Raw genomic sequence first — 25914 nt, 5'->3', positions numbered from 1 at the left:
AACTGTGCCGGCGGCCGCGCGGGGCCGGCGAGCGAGCGGACCTCCCCGGCCGCCCAGCCCGGGCCCAGGCGGCTGAGCTCAGCCTTTGTGCCCGGCATCAGGTGCAGGTCTCCGGCGCGCGCGCGCGCACAGGCCGGGGTCCCCCCCACCCCGGGGCGGGAGGGGGGCGGGCTGGCGGCGGGGGGGCTCCCCGGGGCTCCCCCGGGGCCGCAGCCCGGGGGCGGAGCGGAGGTCCGGACACGTAGCCGGCCGCCCCGCGGGGCGGGCGGGGGTGGGGAGGCCGGGGACCGCCGGCGCTCCAGCCCGCTGGCCTTCGAAAGATCCTCCTGGGCCAATGGCAGGCGGGGCGACGCGCCCTGATTGGTGCAGGCGCTCTGCTGATCACTGTGGAAACCCGGGGTGGCGGGGAACGCGGGAGGATGCGGAGCCCGGGGCGGGGGGGCGGGGGCGGCATGGAGGAGGCGGGGGAGGCGCGGAGCCCCGAGCTCCCCGCGAGGTGCTGGGATCTTGTGCTGTTTGTTTTTTTTTCTTTTTTCTTTCCTGGAGGCAAAAGTCCGCGGGGGGCGGGCGGAGGGCGGAGCGGAGGGCTGGGACGGCTCGGGGCGGGGGGTGGGCCCTGGGAAGCCGGGGAGCCCGGGTGGGCAGCTAGCGATCCGGACGAGCGGGCGAGGGCGAGGAGGAGCGAAAGGCGAGGGGAGGAGGCGCGGCGGGAGGAGGGGGAGGAGGGAGGCGGGGAGGAGGAGAAGACAAAAGCCGAAAGCGAGCCGGGCGCCGGGCGCACTCAGCGGCCCGGGGAGGGAGCCGTCGGGGCGGCGAGCCGCGAGGGTGTGGGGTGCGCAGCCCGGCGGGCCAGGCGAGCATGGGCAAAGGGGGGAACCAGGGCGAGGCGGCGGGGGAGCGCGAGGCGGCGATGCCCACCTTCCGCTGGGAGGAGATCCAGAAGCACAACCTGCGCACCGACAAGTGGCTGGTGGTGGACCGCAAGGTCTACAACGTCACCGCCTGGGCCAAGCGGCACCCGGGGGGCCACCGGGTCATCGCGCACTACTCGGGCGAGGATGCTACGGTAAGGCGCGGCGGGCGCGGGGCCGGCGGGCCGGCGGCGCCTGCAGCTTCCCCCCGGGGGTGGGTGGGGAATCCCGGGGCGCCACCCCGCGGATCTCCGGCTCTCCGTGGAGCTGGGGACGTCCACGCGGGAAGGCCAGCGTGCCTCCTCCCCGCCTTCCTCCGGGCGCACGCGGGCGTGTGGGGGGCCGCGTGCCGCTCCCCCTTCCGCCCCGGTGGTTGACTCGGCGCTACGCGTCCCGAAGGCGGCGAGCGGTGCCCGGCGGGATCCGGGAAGTCCTCCCCCAGAGGGGGCGCTCGGGGCCCGGGGCTCCCGCGGCTGGAAGATGGCCACCCCGGGGGCTGCGCGGGGCAGCGCTGGGTGGGCCCGGACGCGCTGGAGGGGGGGTTCGAGATCGCCCCCGGCCCGCGCCCTCGCCCCTGCCAGGACTCCCGTGGGAGAAGGTGCGCAATGGCTGCCCCGGGAGACCGCCGGGCCCTGCCGATTCCCACGCTCCCCGGGATCACCTGAATCCAGCCCAAAGGTCGGCCTCCTGGCGGACCGGAGCGCATACACGGGTGGAAGAAGAACAAGAACGGCTTGGAGTTTGTTTGTGTTTCCGGCTCATTTCTTAAGAAAAACCCAGGTCAAGGGGAGGGCCTGAAACCTGAATTGAGCAGCCCCTGGTCCGGATTGGCAACAGGTCTGCCTGGCACTTCCAACTAAATAGCCCGGTGTTGTAAAACCCTGCCCGGACCTCACCCTCCCCTTCCTGCGTGCTGGGAGGCTGTAGACCTCCAGACTTCTCCAGGCTGCACCTCTTATCTACATCAAACAGCACTGGAGCTGTTGAGTTCCTAGCTTTGCCCCTTGCATGGGCACCAGACTTAGGGCGCAGCCCGTTCAGAGGAGGAAGGATCCGCTGGGTCCCCTCCAGAGCTATATGGTAATGAGGGCCGGGTAGCTGGGAAACCATTGTGGAGACAAGCCCGCCAAAGAGAGGATTTTTTTAGGTATTAAAGAAAAAAGTGGGCGTGACTCCATAAGCTCTGAGTTCAGTCCCCAAGTTACAATCCAAAATTAAACAAAGGAAAAGGTAGGGGCTGTGGTTCAGTGGTACAGTGTGTCCCCCGGTAGGTAGGTATATGGTCTTTAGGATAAGCCCTAGTTGCATAGAAAAACAACAAATAGCAAATTAGACACACACGCATACATACACACAAAGTCACTCAACGTTTGCTGTTCACCAAGCACACTGACACATGCTATCTCATCTAATCTCTTTTTCAGTGTCCTTAGGGTCAGAAACTTTGCTCTTGGGCAGCCCTTAGCCCGGAACTCTGGATCTGCTCGCATGTGCACACATTCCTGTGTCCCTCCCTATTTCCACCTCTGATTTCTCCCTCTGGTCCTCCACAGCCTGTCTTGTCTTTGCTGTGGGCACAGAGAGCTGTCACCTGTGTCACTAGTGTGCATCTGCTTTTTTTTTTTTTTACCCCCCTAAGGTGATCCCATCAGTGCATAACTTTCCCTACTTGGGACTTTTCATTTCTGGAACAATTCATTAAACATTCATTGAGTGTCTCCATGGCTCTGAATTGGGCCTCTGCGCAAAGATGAATAATTCACACACAGTGGCCTGAAGGTACTGGATTTGCTTCCCTCTTCCCTCCCCCTCCCCCACACAAGCTGGGGTATCCAGCCTGCCCTATCTGCCTTGCTCACCTCAAAATCAAAAGAAGGCTCCTTCTTGCCCCCTGCTCCTATGAGGCTCTTTTAAGAAGGCAGAAGTTGAACATGGAATTCTGTCCCCCAATACCAGAGAAAAAGATGGGCTTGAGTTCCAGCTTTGTGAGTTAGTGGGATTAGAAGGCTCTGCCTCCTTGAGATCTTGGTAGCACTCCCACCATCTGGCCATTGCACTCCTTAGAGGAACTCTGTGTCCAGCTCCTCCATCTCCAGGTAGTACTTGAAACTAAAGTGTCCATGCCATGGGTTCCTTACGCCCACCTGTGCAGGCTTGCTCTGTGTCCCAGGGGAGTGCATGTGACCATGCTAACGGATTGTTTGTCATCAGAGGCTCCTGGTGACAGTGGTCAGAGACCATTGCTTCTTCTAAAACCTTGTCATCTTGGGAGGATAACATAAGGACTTTCTGGCCTGCCCGTACCTCTCAGCTGCACCCAGCCAGCCACTGTCTCTGCTGGCCTTGAACATAGTTTTACACTCTCAGCTTGACTTCTTTTAACTTTTTTTTTTTTCTCAAGCCTGGCACTCAACTACTTCTGGCTTTTTGCTGGTTAATTGAAAATGAGTCTCGTGAACCCTTTTTCTGCTTTTTCAGCTAATTTTGAATTTTGATGTTCTGGTCTTTGCCTCCTAAGTAATTGGGATTAAAGGTGGAAGTCACCACAAACCTGACTGTTCCATCTTTCTTTTTCATTTTTAATGGGATATGGGACTTGAACTTTTATCTGGGCTCTGTCTGTGATATTTTCAGCTTAAAGCTCTACCACTTGAGCCACAGTGCCACTGGTTTTCCAGTGGTCAATTGGAGATAAGAGTCTCATGGACTTTCTAAGTGCCTGGGCTGGCTTTGAACGCCAGTCCTCAGATCTCAGCCTCCTGAGTAGCTAAGGTTAGAGGTGTAAGCCACCAGCACCCAGCTTGTCCCATCTTAATCTCCATCTGAGAAATCTGGAGTTCCTGCTCTATTTCTCCTCCCTCTCATATCACCAGTTTTTACATTGCCTTGGTCACTTGAATTACCTCCTGTGCTCACTCATCTGTGTGGCCTGAGTTTGTTCATCTCCCATTTCCCAAGCCCTGGGCTGGCATTTGGATGTGCAAAACAGTCTTTTAAGTCTAGCCTGGTGTTGTAAGAGGATCTGGGCACAGGCTGGAACAGGTGTTGGTCTAGGTGCTCGGAGCAGGACAGGAACTGGTGAGTTCTGCCTGGAGCAGACAGGGGCGGGGAAGATGTCCAGGAAAGTCAGCTGGCATTGCAGCTGGTTAAAAGTGCAAAGCAGGAACTGGTAAGGGCCAGCAAGTGTGACACTTGGGAATCTGGAGTTTTGACCTTTCTTCCCTCAGCCAGCTTGACCTCCTCACCCCTGACAGACACACACAGACACACAGACCATTCACACAGATCAGTCCCTGTTTTCTGTGTCCTTCCCCATGTCTGGGGATAGCTTTCTGGAAAGGCTCTGGCTTCTTTCCCTGTCAGATGAGGAAAGAGCCTCGTTCCAATTCTTGTTCCAAAAAAAAAAATTTTTTTTTTTTTCATTGGAGTTGGCTCCGTCTTGCCTTTCCATTATGGCTGACCCTGCAACATCCTGACATCCCTGTGGCCAAACAGTAATTGTAAGAGACACCTTTGTGACAAGGTGAAGAGGCAACACCAGAGTTAGGTAGCGTAGGCCAGCTACTCATGGCCCTCAGGCCCCCTTGATAGGAAGTTGGCCCGGATGACCCTGGGATATGATTCCAGAAGGATAACGGGGAGGAACTGCCGTACTCAGAAACCTCCACAACTGTGTAGAGCAGAAGACAAAGCAGCCCGAGGGTTAGGGGTGTGGCCTAGTGGTAGAGTGCTGGCCTCGCATGCAGAAGCCCTGGGTTCGATTCCTCCATACCACATACACAGAAAAAAGCTGAAGTAGTGCTGTAGCAGAGTACTAGCCTTGAACAAAAAGTGTCCAAGGACAGTGACCAGGCCTGAGTTCAAGCCCCAGGACTGGCCAAAAAAAAAAGCCGGGTGGCCAAGTTGTGAGGTCCAGGGCCCCCAAACCCTGGTGAGCTCTTGAGTTGGGCTCCGTGGCAGGGAGGAGGTGATGTGATGGTCATGGCCCAGGGGTCCTTTACAGAGGTAAGCACATCCCAGGTTGTGGGCTTGATAAGTGCCATGCGGCAGCTGGAGAGAGCGAGGGGCTGGGATGGCCCTGGTGTGGGAAGCAAGTTGATGGATCCCAAGGCTGTTCTGAGGCCGTTCCTGGAAACACTCTTCGTTTAATTTTTCTCTGAACTGGCAGAAAGGTTTTGCTAGGGGAAAAAGAAGACCCTGGAGGCAGCTGGACCTGGATTTGAGCCTGGCTCTGCCACCTGGAGCACAGGACCTCTTCCTCTTCTCCTCCAGGGCTCTGGGGCTGAAGGGAGGTCACGGAAACAAAGTCCCTGGCTCCCTGCCTGGCACGTGGCTGTTCCTTTCCCTTGGCCTTCGTGGGGGAGGCTGCCCAGGAACCATCTGGAAATGGCCAAAGGCAAAGCAGGGGTCCCGTGAGCCCCACGCAGGTTATAGGGTGGGGGTAGGATGCCCTGATGAGGGGGAAGGCTGTTTTGAACTGTGGAACTTGCCTTTCAGTAGCGATCATACATTGGCCTTGTTCCTCAGGAAATGGTCTTAACAAGAACTTCCTGCTCATTTCTCAAAAACGAATTTCCCGTGTGTGTGGCAGGTGGTGGTGACCGTGAGGATCGGTGGATCCAGGAAAGGATGTTCTCAGCCCCAGGCCTGGGCCATGAGGGTCTGCAGGTCTGGCTAGATCTTTGCTTGGCTGTGCTGGCTTTGTGGAAAGGCCGGGGGCAGGCAGAGCTGTCAAGATCTGGGCGTCCTCACTGCCTGCATGGGGCTCCTGGAACCCCCCCCCCCCATGTCTTGTCTCTAAAAACACTAAACAAAGCAGATCTCACTTCAATCTGGCCCTTTGATCCCATCTACCCTTCTCCACTCAGCCAGGGGGACAAAGATTTAAAAAGAACAAAACAAAACGAAGCCAAAACTTCCTCTGACAAAAGTGTTGCTTTGTAAGAATATGCTAGACACAAATAGAACAAAGACACGATGCCAGACACGGAGAGAAAGTGAGAGGAGCTGGTGCTTACTATCAGGAGATGCTTTGCCTTGGCTGAAAAGATTTTTATGGTTCCGTAGCATTTTTTACACCTCCTGTATTTTTGTTTGTTTGCTGCGGGAGTTTTCCCTATAGCTCCCAATCTTACCTTGGCTTCCCACATGCTAGGATTACAGACGAGTCCTACCACGCCCGATTCTGGATGAAGATCTCCCTGGGTGGTGTGTTTCCTTTGTGCACTGTGCAAGGTCCTAGGCTCAGTCACCCTCAAGTGTGTCCATTGGAACACACCAGTCCACAGCTCTTGGGCCCAGAGGGCCCATTCTGTCTGCCACTGGGAGTTGGACACAGAAGGGAGGGTGGGGTTTGTCCTGAGGTGGACACTGAGGTGTTTGGAGCTCTGTCCTTCCTGGAGGCCTCAGCTCCACCTCACCATCTGCTCTCCGCTCTCTAGGATGCCTTCCGTGCCTTCCACCCTGACCTTGACTTCGTGGGCAAGTTCCTGAAGCCCCTGTTGATTGGTGAGCTGGCCCCAGAGGAGCCCAGCCTGGACCGCGGCAAGAGTGTGAGTGGACTTTGCAATCTGGGTGAGGGTGAGAGGAAGCAGCTGGGGCTGGGAGTCTGCGGGCCAAGCCAGGAGAAGGCACTGGGGCCTGCAAGGACCTCAGCACCTCTATTGGGAGCTGGGACTGGGCAAGGGCCAGTGGCATCCTCTCTCTCCCAGCTGCTCCGTGTGTGCCTGTGAGTGCACCAGTACTGGGACTTGAACTCGGGGCCTGGGCACTGACCCAGAGCTTTTTTGCTCAAGGCTAGTGCTGTGCCACTTAAGCCACAGCTCCACTTCCAGCTTTTTGGTAGATAATTGGCGATGAAGAGTCTTATGAAGTTTTTTTGTCCAGGCTGGCTTGGGACAAGATCTGAGCCTGCAGAGTAGCGAGGCTGATAGGTGTGAGCCACCCGTGTCTGGCTTTTCCTTTTTTAAAGCTGCATAATATTCTCTCGCAATGCATATGACTGCATTTTTTAGGGCTTCGCCCATTCATGGATATTGACGTTGTTTTTACTTTTTTTTTTAAACCTGTTGTGAAGAATGCCACTGACAACACTGAGATATAAACCTTTGAGTTCTCTCTCTTTTTTTTTTTTTTTACCACTTTCTAGCCAGACACAAATAGTTTCCATGGCTGTGGCACACAGGCAGCTGGCATGTAGTAATAACAGCTTTTGTAGGACATGATGGCCGGATACATGCAGGATTTAGGGTCGTAGATTATTCCTGTTACCACAGCTTAAGGGGACACACTGTGTATGAAAAAGACAAAAGGTCTCTTTCATCCAGTGCCAGTGGCTCATACCTAGATCCTAGCTACTCAGGAGGCTGAGACCTGAGGACTATGGTTTGAAGCCAGCCTGGGCAGAAAAGTCTGTAAGACTTATCTCCAATGTAACACCAAAAAGCCAGAAATGGAGCTGTTGCTTAAATGGTAGAGTGCTAGCTTTGAGCAAAAGAAGCTCAGGGCCAGTGTCCAGGAGCCCTGAGTTGAAGCCCAGGGATTGGCACCAAACAACAAAAAGGTCCCTTCTGAGGAGGAGAGGCTGGCGGCTGACAGCCTTCTGTATGCCCTGACTCAACAGGCTCAGATCACCGAAGACTTCCGGGTCCTAAAGAAAACTGCTGAGAACATGAACCTGTTCAAGACGAACCACTTCTTCTTCTTCCTCCTCTTGGGGCACATTATTGTCATGGAGATTATTGCGTGGCTGATCCTTCATTACTTTGGCACTGGCTGGATTCCTACCCTCATCACGGCCTTTGTCCTTGCTACCTCTCAGGTGAGGCATGGCCTCCTGGCCTGGCATTTGAAGGGCTCCCTCTCCCCCCTGCCACACCCCAGCACCCAGGCTCCCCTTCCTCCCTACCCTGGTGCCTTAATTGCTACTGCTGTGATGGCGTCCATGGCTGTCTCTCCCCAGGCCCAAGCTGGATGGCTTCAACATGATTACGGCCACCTTTCTGTGTACAAGAAGCCCAAGTGGAACCATTTAGTCCACAAGTTTGTCATCGGCCACTTAAAGGTAAATGTTTGCCACTCTGGCTGACAATCCATCACTGCACAGTTGACAGCGCCGAATCTCTTTGCTCTGACAGCGGGACCCTGTTTGGATAACAAGGTGGGGCTCTCTGGGCAGTGCCTTCCTCTGGGATGGTCTGTGCCAGGGGACCTCTAGTCCCCTCTCACTTCCTGAGTCCTGTAACCAAATTAGACCCACAAAGTCGCAGGACCCTAACTGGAGAGAACACACTCTCCTTCCTTTTGTTTTTTGTATGCTGGTACTAGGGTTTGAACTCAGAGCCCCAACTCTCCCTTGGCTCTTTTTGCTCTACTGCTTGAGCCAGAGCTGTACTTCCAGCTTTTTCTTCCCCCTTCTTTTTGCTGGTTAATTGAAGGTAAGGGTCACAGAGTTTTCTTCCTGGCTGCAAACTGTAATCCTCTGATCTCAGCCTCTTGAGTAGGTAGGATTATAAATAGGAGCCATCAAGCACCTATCATATATACCCTTTTGTCTGGTAGCTCAGTTGATTGTATTGTTAGCCATAGATTTACCTAAGAAATTTAAGGGTATAAGGACATAGCTGAATGAATTCCATACTTGGCTTTCACTGAGAGGGGGAACTGTTTCATGCATTGTGTTCCTCTGGGGGGTTTTCTTCTTGGTTACCCGGAAATACGAAACAATGGCTGGAACAGCAATTATCCTTCATTTGCAAGTCTTTATTTCCTCATCCTGCCTTTCCTCAAATACTTGTTTTATTTCTTTTTAGCTTACATTAGATATACAGAGGGGAGTTCATTATGTTATGCTTTTATCTTCATTTTAAACCATTCGCTTCTAAATGAGTCCTTGTGCTATTACTAGGGTTTGAACTCGGAGCCCTTTGCTCTTAAACTCTGTTTTGTTTGTTTGTTTATTTTTGCTCAAGGCTGGTGCTCTACCATTTAAGCCATAGCTTCACTTCTGGCTTTTTGGTGGATTATTAGAAACAAGAGTCTCACAGATTTTCCTATCTGGGCAAGCTTTAAGCCAAAATCCTCAGATCTCAGCTTCCTAAGTAGCTAGGACTCTAGGCGTGAGCCACGAGCGCCCAGCCACATCTTTTCTCTTAAATTGTTTGAAATACTCTTTGGAAATGCAAAATACACACGCACACACACCCCAGATAGATACAGATGCCCTTCAAGTTCCAGTGGAGTTAGACCCAGGTAAACCAATTCAAAGTTCAATTGATAAGTTGAAAGTATGTATTCTCAGGCCCCCAAAAATAATTTCTGACCAACTCTGTCTCCTCGATGAGCTGTACCTCATCTTCCTAAGAAAAGCTGGGTCCTGGCTGGACACGAAGGCTCATATCTGTAATTTTAGCTACTCAGGAGGCTAAGATCAGAGGATCAAGGTTCAAAGCTAGCCTGGGCACTGAAGACTGAGATTCTTCTCTCCAGTTAACCACTAGAAAATGGGAAGTGGGGCTATGGCTCAAGGGGTAGGGCGGTAGCCTTGAGCTGAAGAGCTCAGGGATAGCTCCCAGGCCCAGAGTTCAAGCCCCACGACCGACCAAAAAAATCTGGGTCCTAAAGGTGTCTATCATCTCCTCCCTGTTGAGGGGAAGAGGCTGGGTCTGGGTTAAGCACCTCATTTCTGAGACCATGCTTGGTCATCGCTGGTACTTTGCTTGCTGCTTGCAGATTTGGGTTTAGGGTGAGCCAGCAAGGAGCTGGTCACCAGTTCTTCAGCAACAGTTTGCCTGGCCTGAAGCCCAAAAGCTCTGAGAATCTGGACTCCTTCCAGAAGCTCAGGGGTGAAGAGAGAAGGGTTTGCATAGTGGAGCCTTTTGTTCCATTTCTTGCACTCTTCTGTTCATTAAAAACCTCCTCGGTTTCAGAAAGTAACATTTCATCCCGGCTGTGTTCTTCACTCCCTCTCCCCTCCCTGCCAACGCTTTTAACAAAGATGAGCTGTGTCCTGATTCCCGACTCTGGACGGGAGATAGAGGGGGTCACTCCTGCTCCGTGGCCTTGAGTTCTTGAAGACAGGAGCAGGACGGAAGAGCTACCCCCATGTGAGGTGTCTGTGTCTGAAATCACAAACCTGGCATGACAAGAGAAGAGCACCTTTAAGCCCGGGGACTCGGGTTCTGTGCACCATCGCCAGCCACTTCTGCCTGTGGCCCAGAGCCCAGCCTTACCATCAGGGTGAGGAGGCTCGTGGCTTGCTTGAAATCTGCCTTTGGGGCACACAGCTGCTGGCAGGTCCATCTGTTCCCCTGGTCTCTTTGTGGGGAGGGGGCCCTACCCATTTGGGTGTTTCAGCACCAGCTGGTGTAGCCAGTAAGCAAGGTGCAGGGCGCCTGGGAACAGAGGAAGTGCTCTGACTGTCCTCGCCTCTGTGATCGGGCTCTCCACATCCTGACCTACCCTTCGCTTTCAGTCTCTGCCACTTCCGGTGGGCATTTCATCTTCAGAAATGCCATTCTTCTCTAAGAATTGTCCTGTACAATGGTGGTTTACAGGTGTCACACCCTGCTTTACACAACCCTTTTTGCCTCTTTTTTTTTTTTTGCCAGTCCTGGAGTTCAGGACCTAAGCACTGGCCTTGGGCTTTCTCAAGGCTAGAGCTCTACCACTTGAGCCACAGCACCACTTCCGGCTTTTTCTATGTATATGGTACCAAAAAATCTAACCTGGGACTTTGTGCATGCTAGGCAAGCACTCTACCACTAGGCCAATCTCCCCGCCGGCCTCCAGCATTGTTGAGGGTGTAACTGCACCCTCAACGCCTCAAGCTTCAACTGTCGAGTAGAAGCTGCATCTCAGGAAGCCCATCCACCTTCCCACAGTCTCATCCCAGGCCACCAGGGTCTAGAACAGAACTAGCCCTAAGTGCAAAAAAAGGAGGGAACGGGAAGTCAATTCAGCTAGTCAAGATACACATTTAATAAGCATATTTTTAAAAATCAAAATTAATGCAAAAAATCCAAATTTCCAATAAAGATTGGGGCTGAACTGAGTCACAAGAGAAGAAAAGCCTGTGTTCCTAAACCAGTCCATAGTGCTTCATATGAGATCTGGAGGATCTTGATTCAAGGCCAGCCCTGGCAGACTCTACATCCAAAATAACCAGCAAGGGGCCAGGATTTTGGCCTGGTGGTAGAGCGCTTGCCTAGTATGCACGAAGACCTGAGTTTGATTTCTCTCTACCACATACATAGAAAAGGCTGGAAGTGGTCTTGTAGCTCAAGTGGCAGAGCTCTAGCCTTGAGAAAGCCCAAGGACAATGCTCATGCCCTGAGTTCAAGCCCCAGGGCTGGCAAAACAAAACAAAACAACCAGCAAAAAGCCAAGGTGGAAGCATAGTAGCATGCTAGCTGAGCTCAAACCCCATTATTAATTAAATACTACAATAAACCTCTTCTGTGTATGTCCATGGCCATATTATCAAATACTTTATCCTGGGGCTGGGAATGTAGCTTAGTGGTAGAGTGCTCGCCTAGCATGCATAAAGCCCTGGCTTCCATTTTTCAGTACCACAGACACAGAAAAAGCCAGAAGTAGTGCTGTGGCTCACATAGTAGAGCACTAGCCTTGAGCAGAAGACATTCAGGGGCCAGGAGCATGGCCTAGTGTAGCTTGCTTGCCTAGCATGCACAAAGCCCTGGGTTCAATTCTCCGGAACCACATACACAGAAAAAGCCAGAAGTGGCACTGTGGCTCAAGTGGCAGAGTGCTATTCTTGAGCAAAAAGTATCCAAGTATCTAGGCCCTGAATTCAAGCCCTAGGACTAGCAAAATAGCAATAATAATAAGTTATTCTTTTTAACTAAATTTTTTCAAGGCCTTCCCTCGGGCCTTTTCTCTTCCCTTTTCGCATTACTTATTATCAAGACAAGGCCTGACCTTACACCTGGCTCAACCTGGACTATGATCCTCCTGTTTGTCCCTCCCTTTGTTGCTCAGCCATTGATTGAGATAGGGTCATTCAGCTATTTATGTTTGTGCTAGCCTCAAACCATGATTGCCTGATCAGTCTACCAAGTAGCTAAGACTGTAAGATTGAGCCACTCCCTACCCCTCACCCGAGGAGGGGTTCTTGAAGAATGAGTGGAACTTTGCCTGATGAAGAAGTACAGAAGAATGTCGGCAGGCACAAACATAATTTCTTCCGTTTTAAGTTTCTGGAAAACCTTGACTGACGCACTTCATAAGGGGCTACCCACACTTAAGAAGTCACTCAACAAACCTGTGTAGGTGGGAGTATGGAGTATGTATACTTGCCTTCTGCCTTGATCCTCATTGCCTGGGTACCACAGATATTTCCATTCAATTCTTTTCCCAGGAATTTTGTTCCTCTTGGCTTCCGGTATGAATGTGTCATCCGATCCCTTTAGCCTTTGAGCTTTTGCTCTGGCGTTTTTTTTTTTTTTTGCTTTTGCTGTGCTGTGTGTGTGGGTTCCGCTTGCCTGCAGGGGCCTGAGGTCACAGGAAGGGCCACAGCTGCTCCTCATCGGCTCACGGCCAGCTCCCTGTGTCCCAGGGCTGGGTGTGTGACAGAGGTGCCTCCCTCACGAAATGTTTGGTTTTAGCAAATAGCATTGCAACTGATCAGACCCTCGCTAGAGCGTGGATCTGGTCATAATTGAGTCTTGCTTACCAGTGAGCAGAAAAGACCCGTGTGTCTTTCTCCAGTCTTTCCTTCATGAGCTACTGGGTGGCTGTGGAAGGCCGCAAAACGCTTCAAGACAAAAAAATAAAAAATAACTGGAGCTGGCAGCACCTCATTCTGTGACTTTTTAAATTCATTGACCAGCTGGACACTGGGGAATCATGGTTGGAAGAGTGAAGAGTACAAGGTCCTGAATTCAAGTCCCAGGACTGGCAGGGAAGAAGGCAGACTCTTGCTGTGCTCCTGTCTTGTGGAAGCACAGTTCTAAGTGAATGGCTCACACCTGTAATCCTAGCTACTCAGAGGCTGAGATCTGAAGCTCACAGTTTGAAGCCAACCCTGGCAAGAAAGTCCTCGAGACACTTATCTCCAGTTAATCACCAAAAAGCTGGAAGTAGAGCTGTATAGGCTCTTGAACGTAAAAGCTCGGGGATGGCACCTGGACCCTGAGTTCAAGTACAGGACTGGCGCGTACACACACACACACACACACACACGCTAAAATAACATGCATTCTATACCATTCACTCATTCAAAGTGTACCAACCATTGTATATACTTGGAATATATCCATTCGTTCATTACTACAAGCCTTGTACCCCTAAGCTATTGAACCCAAACCTCTGATTCTTCCTTGCCCACAACCCTCGTCCTTTGCAGTCACTAACGGGGGGGGGGGGGGGGGGGGAAGGGAGGGGGATATGCCAGTACTAGCGCTTGAACTCAGGCCTTCACGCTACCTGAGCTTTTCCCACTTACTAGATGCAGTACCACTTGAGCCACAGCTCCATCCATTTCTGGCTTTTTGCTGGTTCGAGGAAGTGAAGTCTCATGGGCTCTCCTGTCTGTGCTGGCTTCAAACTTCAGTTCTCACATCTCAACTTCCAGAGGAGCTGGGATTATAGATGTGAGCCAACAGCACCTGACAAAGTCTGTCGATTCTACCCCAGTGGAACCCCTTACACTATGAGGTGTCTGTGCCAGGCTTTTTTTCATGAAGCAGCCAGTTTCCATCTTCATCTGTGTTTATAGTGTGTGTCCGTGTTACATTCCATTTTGGCATGATCCAACTGCATCCTTGCACCATGATTTCCATATTTGTTCTTCCGTGGGTGGACATTTGAGTTGTTTCTACTCTGCTTTGAACATACATGAAGCTCTGGTGTGGACACATGTTCTCTTTTCCCTGGTAGGGAAGACTTCTCAGCCTCTGTTTCCCTTGCTCAGCTATAGGCAGTTGGTGAGCAGACACAGGAGGCTCTGGTCCTCTGGGGTGGGTCAAGAGGCAGAGGTCACCCCCTGCACCTGCTTAAGTAGGCACTGCAGTCTCAGATGTCTTGCTTTTGATATCATCATCTGATTGGGGAAACTGAGGACTCAGAAGTGATAGGGCCATTATTCCAACTCTTGGTGGCTCAAGTTTTCCTGTCCCTCAAGTGTGAAGGACAAGTTAACTCTGAGTGTTAGAAATAGTGGGAACTGGTACTGAGCGGGGCATAGTCACTCCTGACTCCTCTCCCCTCACAGGGTGCCTCTGCCAACTGGTGGAACCATCGCCATTTCCAGCACCATGCCAAGCCCAACATCTTCCACAAGGATCCGGACGTGAAGATGCTCCATGTGTTCGTGCTGGGTGAATGGCAGCCCCTCGAGGTAAGGGCAGAACGCTCGCCCTGGCAGCGTAGGCCAGGGTCCTGGGAGGAGAGCCGCCCCTCCCAGGCTTCCTGCATTATTCCAGATGTGGTTTCCACGGAGTGGGCTTCCTTATCGAGTCTGGATGAGCGGTGGGCTCCTACCGTGTGGGGCGGGGTTCAGTTCAACAAGAAGGGAAGATTCTAGGCCTCAGGCATGGCCCCTGGTTGGACCAGGTCCTCTTAAGGAACCATTGGGGAATTGCCTCTTACACCCAGGGGACAGAACTGTCAGGCTTGATACCCTCCCTTATTTGCCTCAAATCTGATCCTCGGGCCATTTCCTGCCACTCACTTATCCACACTTTTTTTTTTTTTTTTTTTTTTTTGCCAGTCCTGGGATTGAACTCAGGACTGAGCACTGTCCTTGGGTTTTCTCCAGGCTAGAGCTCTACCACTTGAGCCACAGCACCATTTCCAGCTTTTTCTGTATGTGTGGTACCGAGGAATCGAACCCAGGTCTTCGTGCATGCTAGGCAAGCACTCCACCCACTAGGCCAAACTCCCGGCCCCTTATCTACACTATTTTCTATTTTCAGTATAAACATTGAACGTGCTCTGTATGAACGTTGAGATAATACAGGAAGGTGCAGAAGGTACAAAATGAAAAGGTGATTCTCAGCCAGGCACTGGTGACTCAGTGCCTGTCGTCCTAGCTACTCAGGAGGCTGAGATCTGAGGATCGAGGTACAAAGCTAGCAGATGCAGAAAAGTCTTATCTTCTCTCTAATTAGTCACCAAAATGCCTGGAGTAGTGACACCTGGTGGCTCACGTGGTAGAATGTCACCCTTGAGTGAAAAAGTTAAGGGACAGCCTCAGGCCCTGAGTTCAAACCGAGTCCTAGCACCAAAATAAAATAAAGCGGGAAGGGGTATCAATGTTCAAGAAGTAATGTACCCATTACCTGACAAATGTAACTAATCCTTTGTGCATCACCCTGACGGTAAAATACAGTTGGAAAAAAAAAAAAAAAACCCAAGAGATAAAAACTACTCTTAAAAATACCCTTCTTGCCCTTTACTCCTAGCTACTCAGATCGTGGGTCAAAACCAGCCCAGGCATAAAAGTCCTTGAGACTCTTCCAATTAATCACCAGAAAACTGGCTTGAGGTGGTAGAGCGCTAGCCTTGAGCTGAAGAGCTCAGGGACAGTGTCTGTGCCCAAAGTTCAAGCCCCATGACCGATCAAAAAAAAAAATCAGATTATGAGTCCAGTGCATGTTGACCATGTCACCCCTTCCATCACGCTCCCCGTTCTCCCCTCTCCCCCTCACCTTCAAGTTACAGAGCTCAACATTTGCTTGCCCGTTTCTCCTCCATTTGTGTGCCCCTACTTTAGAGTTTCTCTATTAAAATTTCCTTTACAAAAAAAGTCAGTGCATATGCATTGCAGATGATGATGATGATGATGATGATGATGATGATGATGATGATGATGAGACATTATCCAAAGATCCTTGTGGCTTTTATGCACATCTTAAGAATGGCAGTTAAGCTTGGGGTGGAGCTCAGTGGATGGCACTGGCCGAGCTTGCTCAAGGCTCTGGGTTCTAGCCTCTGGAAGAGACCAGGGGACCCAGCAGTTTCTCTTCTTAGAGTAAAAAAGAACCAAGACTAACTAGATTAAGAAACTAGAAGGAAGAAGGAAAAAGAAGAAGAAATAATCACAGCACGTCAGTCTGAGAGTAGGCACACAGAAAGCATTTGTGAAGGATGCCAGTTTACTTGTAAACAGTGGCAAGTAGTACACCAGCATTGTTGGGGGGCATGGACCCCTCTCCCCATTAAGGGGCCTCTGCAGAAGCACAGTTCTGGTGACATGCGCATTCATAGGAAGTCTTTGATGGAAAAGCCTTGGGCCTATCCAGCTCGCTGGGCAGAGTGGTTTGGGTTTTTTTGGCAGGAGCTCAAGCACATGCCCTTTGTTTTTCTTCTAGGAAACAGCTTGCCGCTAGCTAGCTTTAATTCCACGTGTCTAGATAGCCTAGCTGATTAACTCAGGCCTGGTAAGCCAGGACAAAGGTTCCCTTTCCTTCTGTTGTAGAGCTCCTGGCTGTTCTGACACGTTTTTTTCTGTGTCCCTGACCACTAACCACCAGCTCTGCTGCTGGCAGGGTATCTTTCCTGTATGCACCAGGGCTGGCTTTTGGGGTGGGAGGTTTTGTTGTTGTTTTTTTTCCCCAAAAGGAACTTTATTCCCTGGAGATTCCTTTCATTGTTTTATGTGTAAGAAGGTTTGTTTTTGCTTTTGTTTCCTGCTAGCTAGACGGGGGTTTGAACTCTTGGTCTCATTCTTGCTTTAGGAAAGTGCTAAGTTCTTGAGCCGGATCTCCTGTCCTTTGTGCTCCTGTTGTTCACATGAGTCTTGGACTTGGAGATTGCCATCCTCCTATCTCTGCCTCCTGAGGAGCTAGGTATCCACTTCCCAGCTAAGGAAGTTCTTCACGCATTGTTTGTCTGCTTGTGTGTTTTGAAATCAGTCTTATACCTTTGTGTCTCTGTGTTTAGCTCCCCCTCCCCCCTGTCCTAGGGCTTGAACTCAGGGCCTGGGCACTGTCCTTGGACACTTTTGCTCAAGGCTAGCACTCTACCACTTGAGCCACAGCACCACTTCCAGCCTTTTCTGTGTATGTGGTACTGAGGAATCGAACCCAGGGCTTCATGCATGCTAGGTAAGCACTCTATGACTAAACTGTGGTCTCAGCCTGTCTTTAGCTTTTGTCCAGGAACTGATGGAAGTCAGACAATTTCCCAGCTCCTGATGGGGCTGCATTGCCTCTTGCACGAGATGGAGCTAGCTCTCCTAAGCCCCAGGTCTGCTTTGGATTGTCTATCCTCTTTGGGGTGTATGTGGGGTGACGTAGGGGCCATGCTTCTCTGTCCTCTTCTGGGTGTACGGGTGTAGTGTGGTGAATTCCCCCCAGCCCCCCGGGCTGGTCCTGGGGCTTAAACTCAGGGCCTGGGCACTGTCTCTGTGCTTTTTTTCACTCAAGGCTGGCACTCTGCCACTTGAGCCACAGCTCCACTCCTGGCAGTTAATGGAAGATATGTGTCGTAAGAACTGCTGCCTGCGCTGGCTTTGAACTATGATGCATTTTTTCTTTTGCTAGTCCTGGGGACCGAACTCAGGGTCTGAGCACTGTCCTTGGGCTTTCTCAAGGCTAGCACTCTGTCACTGAGCTAGAGCATCACTTCCAGCGTTTGTTTTTGTTTTGTTTTGTTTTCTTCTATGTATGTGGTACCGAGGAATTGAACCCGGGTCTTCATGCATGCTAGGCGAGCACTCTACCACTAGGCCAAACTCCCAGCCCCCTTACTTGCTATTCTTAAAAGAACGTATCATTATATTCTGCCTTCCTTTCCAGCATCGAGGCCTTTCCGTTTACTGAAGCTCTCTTTTCTGTTAGTAAGAGTGTCCTGCTTTTCTTTATATGTCTCATGCGTGCTAAAATTTTTATTTTGCCCCTATGCTTGGGGTGTTTCTCTGATATTCAAAAAATGGTCAATATCTAGCTCAATTGTGTCCAGCTACTGGTTTATGGTTCCAGTTTTTTCACTTGCTTCTTTTGAGCTTCCTGTGTAGATGATAGTCCTGAAAATAAGGACAATTTAATCTCCTTCAAATGGTTCCATCCACTTGGATTCTGAGTGTATTGATGGGAGGTAGTGGCAGTCTTGTTTTGCCCATCCCCCCACTTTTTTTTTTTTTTTTTTTACCATGTCACTCCGGTTATTACCCTGCAAATGGGTTCCTGGGTTATGACTGCCTGAGAGCTTCCCCCCAACCCATCCGGAGGTATCCTGCTCTCTGCCTGGCTGTAGCTGAATCCTAAGCCTCCTGCTTCCAGTAGACCTTCACCCCCAGAAACCAAAGCCTCCTAGATTGGGGATCCTGCCATTCTGTCCACGCCTGAAACTGGCCATGGTGTGTGTGTGTGTGTGTGTGTGTGTGTGTGTGTGTGTGTGTGTGTGTGTGAGCTTAGGCAAACAAGGGAAGCCCTTGTCTCATTTCAGCTCTACAAAGCCCCTCCCACATGGCAGCATCTGCTGCCTGGCTTGTGGTCCTTGGGGAGGCAGAGTGCAAGGAGGTCAGGCTGGTATGTCCCCATTATGGGCTTGACTTGGAACTGGGCCGTCCCTATTCAAGGAGAGCTCTGGGTGTGCCACCATCTCCTTATTAGGATCCAACCACCGCCACCACCACCCCAAAACAAACAAACAAAGTGCTGCCTGTGTTCTTCAGTGTTCTTCCTGAGTGGAGAGGTGAGCAGGTCCTCTGATTCCTGCGCTCTGGTCCCTGACTCCTTTGGAGTTGAGTCTAGAACTCAGCTTTTGTGAGGAGCCCTGGGCATGTTCAGTGCCACTTGGTCTTTATTTAGCGCTGGAGGCAGAAGCAGTTATCAGCCCTGGTACAGCCAGAAGGATTGAGGCCACAACAGGAAATGACTTGCCCAAAGTTAGAACCAGAAAAAGGCAGCGCCCACATCCGAACTGGGACTCCTGTCTCGCTCCAAGCCACCTTGCAGGCACTCGAGAACTGTTTTGGTTGGATGATTCTGTTGGCCTCATAAACGAAGAAGCCAGGGGCTCATCACTCTTCTAGCCCAATACATCCAGAACATCTCTTATCTCTTCCTTGCTCTTTAGCAAGCTCTTACAAAGCTGTTGGCCAAGGAAACCACGCAGAGTTCACCAAGAGTAGGGCCTGCTGTCTGTGAGCTCATGCTTGTCTTTTCTGGTTTTTAGACAAGTGCCATGGGTCTGCTGTGTGCTGGCTTCTGTCCCATTCAAGATCTTTGAAGTCAACACAGGCGTGCAGTGGTGTGTCTGTGGGTCACTTCCATGTGTGCGTGTGCACACGTGAAATGACTAACATTTTGTCACCTTAGAATGCTGCGTGTGTGTGTGTGTGTGTGTGTGTGTGTGTGTGTGTGTGCATGCGCGCGCGTGCACACATATATGTGTGTGGTTGTTGTTGTTTTTTTTGTTTTGCCAGTACTAGGTTTGAACTTAGGAGTCTAATACTCATTTGGCTTTCTCCATGATAGCTGGCATTCTACCATATGAACCACTCCTCCAGCCCAGCATTTTCCTATTCGTTAGAGATGGAGTCTTGAGCCTTTCTATCAGGCCTGGCTTTGAACTGCAATCTTCTGTATCTCAACCTACTGAGCAGCTAGAATGACAGGCGTGAGCCTCTGGTCCCTGGCCCGTAATGCTTTGATGTTCTAGTGCTAATAAGTAGGAAGGAGCCTATCTAAGCTGCATGGCTCTGGCCTTCGGGTCAGGGAGGGGAGAATGAGGACAGCGTGCTGGCATCCACTTGGCCTTTCACACAGGCCCTCCTAAAACCAGTGACTTCCATGCCAAATGTGCTGGGAACGGCCAGGTGACTTGCTTAGGGCCTCAGCACAGGTGAGAAGCAGACAGAGTGTAACAAACTCAAGCCCAGGCTCCAAGCTACAAGCCCAGGCTCCTTCAAACCCTCCCCCCCACAGCATTGCAGGAGAAAAGACCAGGTGTCTCTTAGCCAGCTGTATTACTGGGGAGCTGGGCCTTGGAATTTCAGGGTGTCCGATGACCAGCTCTCTGGTGGCTCTGTTTAAACCTGTCTGGGCAGGGCCGATTAGTGCTTAGAAAGTTCGAGAAGGCTCCAGGGAGCAGATGCTCCTTGTCTAATGACTGTTGACGGTCCCCAAGTCCTTCCCTGAGTTCTCCCCGTAGTGTCTGAGGGAGACCTAGAGCGCCTCTCACGTCTCCCAGAGGGCTGGAGTCAGGCCCAGGGATCCTTTACAAATGCCCGAGCCCGGGTAGTAAATGTAACTAAATTCCAGGCAGACTCACAGGATGAGAAGTGTGGTTTGGTGGTAAAGCGCTTGCCTAGCTCCAGTGAGGCCTTGGGTGGCAGCCCTCGAGATAGCAAGACACGAACACACAAATGAAAAGACAAAGGACTGCCCAGCCAGCTCCCTTCTTGTGGCCTTGGGCACTGATTGAGCTTCAGCACTGCTTATCTGTGGCCCCTGAGGGGGTTCCGGCTGGGGCGGAGGATTCAGCACTGCTGGCTGGCAGCCCCGATGCAGGCTGACAATGGCTGATCTGAGATGGGGGAAGGCACCTCTCACCATCTCTTCTCTTTCCTCAGTATGGCAAGAAGAAGCTGAAATACCTGCCTTACAACCACCAGCATGAGTACTTCTTCCTGAGTGAGTACTAAGCACCCAGTACCACCCCTGACCCTGCTGTCCCCCTAGAATGCCTCTCTCCCCATACCACCTCCCCCAGCGCCCTTTTCAAACCCTGAAAGGGATGCCAGACCTGTCCCAGAAGGAGAGGCCACAGCAGACGGTCCATGCAGACGTCTCTGGCCAGCAGCTGGCCCCGTGTTTGTGTGGCTGGCTCCCCTGGGTCTGGCGGGCCGGGCCAGGCCTCCCGCTCAGCGCCCTGCTCTCTCCCCCAGTCGGGCCTCCGCTGCTCATCCCCATGTACTTCCAGTACCAGATCATCATGACCATGATCGTCCGCAGAGACTGGGTGGTAAGTCGGGGCGGCGTGCTGGCTGGGAGGGTGGGATAAAGATGCTGTTACAGAAGTCAAAGTATACTTCTTTTTGGACAAGGTCAACCCTTCCTTGCTTTCTCCTACTTGTTCCCTCCCATTCCTACCCATTAATTGTATGGTTCGCTTTCAGCCTGGTGTCCGGTGAGGCCTGTTGTTGCATTTGTTCACCCCCTTATATTGCTCTGAAGGCTCCCCCTCGGGGGTCCCCGCTGCTAGGGAAGCCACATACAGTAAAAACAATTCTAATTCTAAAGGTTCCCCTAATATGTGAACTCGTGGATCCACAGGGCAGCCGCTACCTTTGCATCTGGGCATCGACTGTTCGAGGTTCCTTTGCTAAGATTGCATAACAGAGCACTCCAAATTGGGTGGCCTGCGCTAGAGACATGTATTATACCCCCATCGGAGGCCAGATGTCCACGCCAGTCCTTGAGAGGGCTCCGGGGGGAACCTGTTCCAGGCCCTTCTCCTCGCTGGCGGTGGGGCTCCTTCCTGTCCTTCCCCACTCTTCTTTCCCAGTGTCCATCTGTATTTAACTGTCTCCCTTCATAAAGGGATGTCTTATGACTTCCAATTAGCTAGCCATCCCCATCCAGGAGCCAAAGGCCACCTTCTGAAGTTAATGGCAATTCTAATTTCAACATAAGGAATCTGAATGGTGTAATTCCGCCTGGGACAAAGGACTGACGGGAAGCTTCTGATTTTGCTACCAACAAAGCACTAGTGACTCACACCTGTAATCTTAAGCTACTCAGGAAGCTGAGATCTCAGTTCAAAGTGAGCCTGGGGAAACAGATTGGAGAAGCTGTTATTTCCAGTTCACTAGGAAAAAGCTGGAAGTGGATCGGTGACTTTAAGTAGTGGAGTGTAGCCTTGAGTGTACAAGCTAAGGGACAGCGTCCAGGCCCTGAATTCAAGTTCCAATACAGAAGAAAAGGAGAAGGAGCAAAGAAAAGGAATAGAAGAAGAAATAAAGGAGGAGGAAGGGAAGAAGAAAGAAGAGGAGGAAGAGGAGAAAAAAGGAAGAAGAGAGGAGGAGGGGGGGAAGAGTAAGGGTCCCTGGGGAAGACTGCAGGGTGGTGCCGTGTTGCTCCTCTCCGGGGCAGCAACACGGGAACGGGGAGGGCCAGCCTGTAGTCCCCCGGGAGCCGAGCGAGATGGTAAGTGTCGAAGACCCAGCCCTCCCCCAATCACCGGGGAAGAAAAAACCACGCTGAGTCAGAAGCAGTGTTAACCATGAAAGCGCATCAGATCTCTCTGCTGATCTCTGCTGATCTCTGATGCTCTCCTTCTTTATTGCATCAGACAATTAATTATATACTGTTAGGGTAGGAGAAGGTGGGCACTGGGAAGCTAGCCAATAGGAAGAGGGCCTCTGTGCTACCACTAAGGGTCTGGGTGGGGCTTTCAGGTACTGGGCAGGACAGGTGCAGGAAAGCGCGCGAGACTTGAGCTGCTGCGAGACCCGCGAAACTGCGGGGGGGTTCAATCGAGTCACGTACACAGAGATGCCTTAAGAGAGGTATGCAAAAGACCGAATGCCTGGTCAAAGCCCTTTAATTGCAGCTGAGCCAGAATCAGGCTTCAGGGATGGAGGCTAGGCCCCAACAGTGCCGGAGGGGACGTTGGGTTTGTAGGTGTGCGGTGTGGCAGTGTGCCCTGAGGTGAGATGAGCTGTATATGAAGTGGTCACCACAAGCAGAAAGAGTTCGCTGTGACAGGAGCCTGGTTCTGGGCCTCAGAAAGTACAGACAGGTTCACGGTCACTTGGTAATTGTTGGCCTTTCTGAACAACAACAACCCCCCCAAAACTGTCTGCTTCTGGAGGTTAGTTTGCTCAAGGCTGGCACTCTACTACTTGAGCCATAGCTTCACTTCCAGCTTTTTGGTAATTAGTTGGAGATGAGTCCCACAGACTTTCTTGCCTGGGCTGGTTTTGAACCATGATTTCTCCAATTTCCGCTTCTTGAGTAGCTAGGATTATAGGCATGAGCCACTGGTATCTGGCAAAATACTAGCGTTCATTGACTATGAAGAGAAGTAGATGATGGGAAATCTGCCTTCCCTTAAAGTTAGATCAGCATTTCATTGGATCTAGAGGTCAGCTGGTGCCCTATGTCTCCTTCCTCGGCCCTTCCTCTTTCCTGACCATTAGGCCGAGGTGAAGCCAGATTCCTCACAACCAAGCAATCACTGAATGCAGCCACATTTTGCTCCCAAACAGTTGGGGAATCTATCACTTCTCCATCCATGACATGAGTCCTTCTTTCATGTTTTCCCTGTGATGGGGCAGAGAATGCTCAGTCCATGCAAACGCCCTGAGGCAGGAGCAAGCTGGCCCTACAGGGTGCTGAGAAGAAATAGCTTCCTAGACCCGCTGAGCTCTGTGGCCCTGGAAGGATGCTGGGAGCCGATGGCACTGGTTGCCATGGCTACATGAGAACAAGCAAGAGACCAAGGCACGCCGTTGTTGTGGTCCAGATAGGACATACTGGGCTCGGATGGGAAAGAAGTGGAGCACTCTACAGAGTGCCTGGCCTGCCTGGGAAACACTGGAGAGCCGGGACAGGCGCTCATGTGTTGGGGAGATGTGTGGATTACACACTCAGATCTTCCAGGTCCATCCTCTAGCTGCCCCTCAGCTGATAAGCTGTTTCCCCCTCCATCCTCCACTGGCCTGAAAACCAAGGCAGTTGTACAAAGCCATGCAGGCAGGCAGTTTAGGGAGGTGTTGCCTCTGTTTGATCCTACCTGCCTAGGGGCCTGTGCCCAGTGCGGAGAGGTGTGCGTGCACTAAAAGGTTCTCTGTGCCAGGCCTGCAGAGCGTGGCTCTAATCCTGTCTCTCCCCTTAGGACTTGGCCTGGGCCATCAGCTACTACATTCGCTTCTTCTCTACCTACATCCCTTTCTATGGCGTCTTGGGAGCCCTCGTTTTCCTCAACTTCATCAGGTATCCCAGCTTTGCCATCCCTGGGGCTGTGGAGTAAGCTGGAGAAAGGAAGGCCGTCTGGCACTTGTCCTGTGCGGGGCAGGGGCGCGGGGTGTGTGGCTTGGGGGCTCCAGCTCAGAGCTGTGCTCTCTTCCAGGTTCCTGGAGAGCCACTGGTTTGTGTGGGTTACACAGATGAATCATATCGTCATGGAGATCGACTTGGAACACTACCGGGACTGGTTCAGTAGCCAGGTGAGGAAGCTGGAGCCCGGGACCAGGATCCTTGTCCCCACGTGTGGCTGTCGCCGTGGACAGGAGGATGTGCTTGGCAGCCTCAGGGATGGGCAAGAAAGGGACGGTGAGGAGTGGGAGAGTGGGGATTTGACTGAGGCTGACTGGCAGAACGGTGTAACACAGAGCAGGGACCCTGAGCTTTGCTCAGCCATGGCGAGGGTGAAGCAGGTCCTCTGATTTGCCTCCGCTCTCCTCTGCAGCTGGCAGCCACCTGCAACGTGGAGCAGTCCTTCTTCAATGACTGGTTCAGCGGACATCTCAACTTTCAGATCGAGCACCAGTGAGTGGGGTGTGGCCGGGCGGGGGAGGCGCAGTGCACCATGGGATGCCTGCTGTCTCTCCGCTCCCCATTGGCGAGGTCACCACCCATCCTAATCGCACGGCTCTGAGGCCTGTACGACTGAGCAGGCGGGAGGGGGAGGGGGTCTGGTGCACCGTGTCCCCGAGGTGTGGGTGCCAAGCCCTGCGCTGAATGACCACAGTGATGGCACTCCTTCACTTGTACCTGCATCTCATGATCCTGAGATGCAAGCAGGGCAGGGAAAAGTGTTTCCACTTCGTTGACGAGCTAGAAAGCTTGAGCATACGTGGCCAAGGGGCTGTCCTTGCTCTGGTCGTTTGTCCCTGTCCTCTTTCCTCCCATCTTCCATCTTTTTCCTCCCTCCCTCCCTTATCTCCTTGAGTAGCTACGATTTCAGGCATGAGCTACCAGCACCCAGCTTCATTCCCTTTCTTGAAATCGATGGTGGCCATCTATTTAGTTTGCTGCCTTTGACATGGTGCCAGTTGCTAACCCCTGGGAGCACTCAGGAGTCACACATAGAGTCCTGCCCTAGCTGCAGACAGGGCCTGCTGGGCGGTGGGAGGAGGTGTGGGGGGGGGTGGCTGAATCCCCAGCATCCTCACACTCCCCCCCCACCTCCCGTGCCTCCCCAGCCTCTTCCCCACCATGCCCCGGCACAACTTGCACAAGATCGCCCCGCTGGTGAAATCCCTGTGTGCCAAGCATGGCATCGAGTACCAGGAGAAGCCCCTGCTGCAGGCCCTGCTGGATATCATTAGGTACTGGGGATACAGCAAGGGGCTGGGGTGGAAGTTGCCTGCATGTCGCCTCCCACCCCACCCCGAACTTCCTTGGTGCCTGAACGCTGACCTGATCACCACCACCCTCACTCTCTCTCGGCAGGTCCCTGAAGAAATCCGGGCAGCTGTGGCTGGATGCCTACCTCCACAAATGAAGTGGCGGCCCTGGGGGCACCCAGGGGGAAAGGGGGGGCACAGGGTGATGAGGACCAGAGGGAGGGGCGGGCTTTCGTTCTGAGAAGTTCCTGTAAGGCTGGGGTACACAGCAGTTCATGGATCCCCTCCCCCTTTTCTGTCTCCCCTTCTCCTCTCCACCTCCCCATCATCCAGTCTTCTCTGCTCTCACTCGGCCCCTTTCGCCCAGGCCCAGGGAGAGCCTTGGCTGCAGGACACTCTGTTCGGCTCTGTCCCTGCCTCCCGCTCCTACCCCTAAAGATCTGAGATCAGAGGTCCTTGCGTCCGGCCTGGGGCTCCTCCTCTTGGACACCCACACTCCCTCCTTTTGTCCCTCATAAACTTTTATGGTGTGCAGGGAATGGCATCCTGCTGAATAGTCGCCTGTTTGGAGGGAGGCACACTCTGTACTCTGGCTCAAATGGATGCGCCCTGAACTTGACCTTGAGGCCCAGAGAAATGTCTCTTTCCCTCTCCCACCACTGGAGCAAAGCCCCCACCTTCCTGACTCCAGAGCCGTGGGCCCAAAGGGAGAACGCCATGTGTGGGCTTGGCAGAGGTGAC

General features: G+C 52.3%; 1 protein-coding gene across 1 annotated transcript; it reads left to right on the top strand.

Moving 5' to 3' along the window:
- Window positions 1-754: 754 nt before the first annotated feature.
- On the top strand, window positions 755-25914 carry Fads2 (fatty acid desaturase 2). The gene is made up of 12 exons (XM_090347548.1): window positions 755-1066; window positions 6353-6463; window positions 7534-7731; window positions 7873-7974; window positions 14143-14268; window positions 20452-20512; window positions 20767-20843; window positions 23721-23818; window positions 23955-24051; window positions 24294-24373; window positions 25030-25155; window positions 25280-25914. Exons 1-12 carry the CDS (start codon window positions 860-862, stop codon window positions 25329-25331), a joined length of 1335 nt encoding a protein of 444 aa, XP_090203674.1. The 5' UTR covers window positions 755-859; the 3' UTR covers window positions 25332-25914.

Source organism: Megascapheus bottae, chromosome 16, assembly GCF_031878675.1.
Source record: "Megascapheus bottae isolate mThoBot1 chromosome 16, mThoBot2.hap1, whole genome shotgun sequence".
Classification (NCBI taxonomy): Eukaryota; Metazoa; Chordata; class Mammalia; order Rodentia; family Geomyidae; genus Megascapheus; species Megascapheus bottae.
The sequence above is the reverse complement of the archived record's forward strand: the minus strand, read 5'-3'. Positions and strand labels throughout refer to the sequence as shown.

Coding starts and splice junctions, on each gene's coding strand:
- Fads2 (XM_090347548.1), top strand. CDS start 860: ATGGGCAAAGGGGGGAACCAGGGCGAGGCGGCGGGGGAGCGCGAGGCG. Junction 20,513..20,766: donor GCATGAGTACTTCTTCCTGA/GTGAGTACTAAG, acceptor TCTCTCCCCCAG/TCGGGCCTCCGCTGCTCATC. Junction 20,844..23,720: donor TCGTCCGCAGAGACTGGGTG/GTAAGTCGGGGC, acceptor CTCTCCCCTTAG/GACTTGGCCTGGGCCATCAG.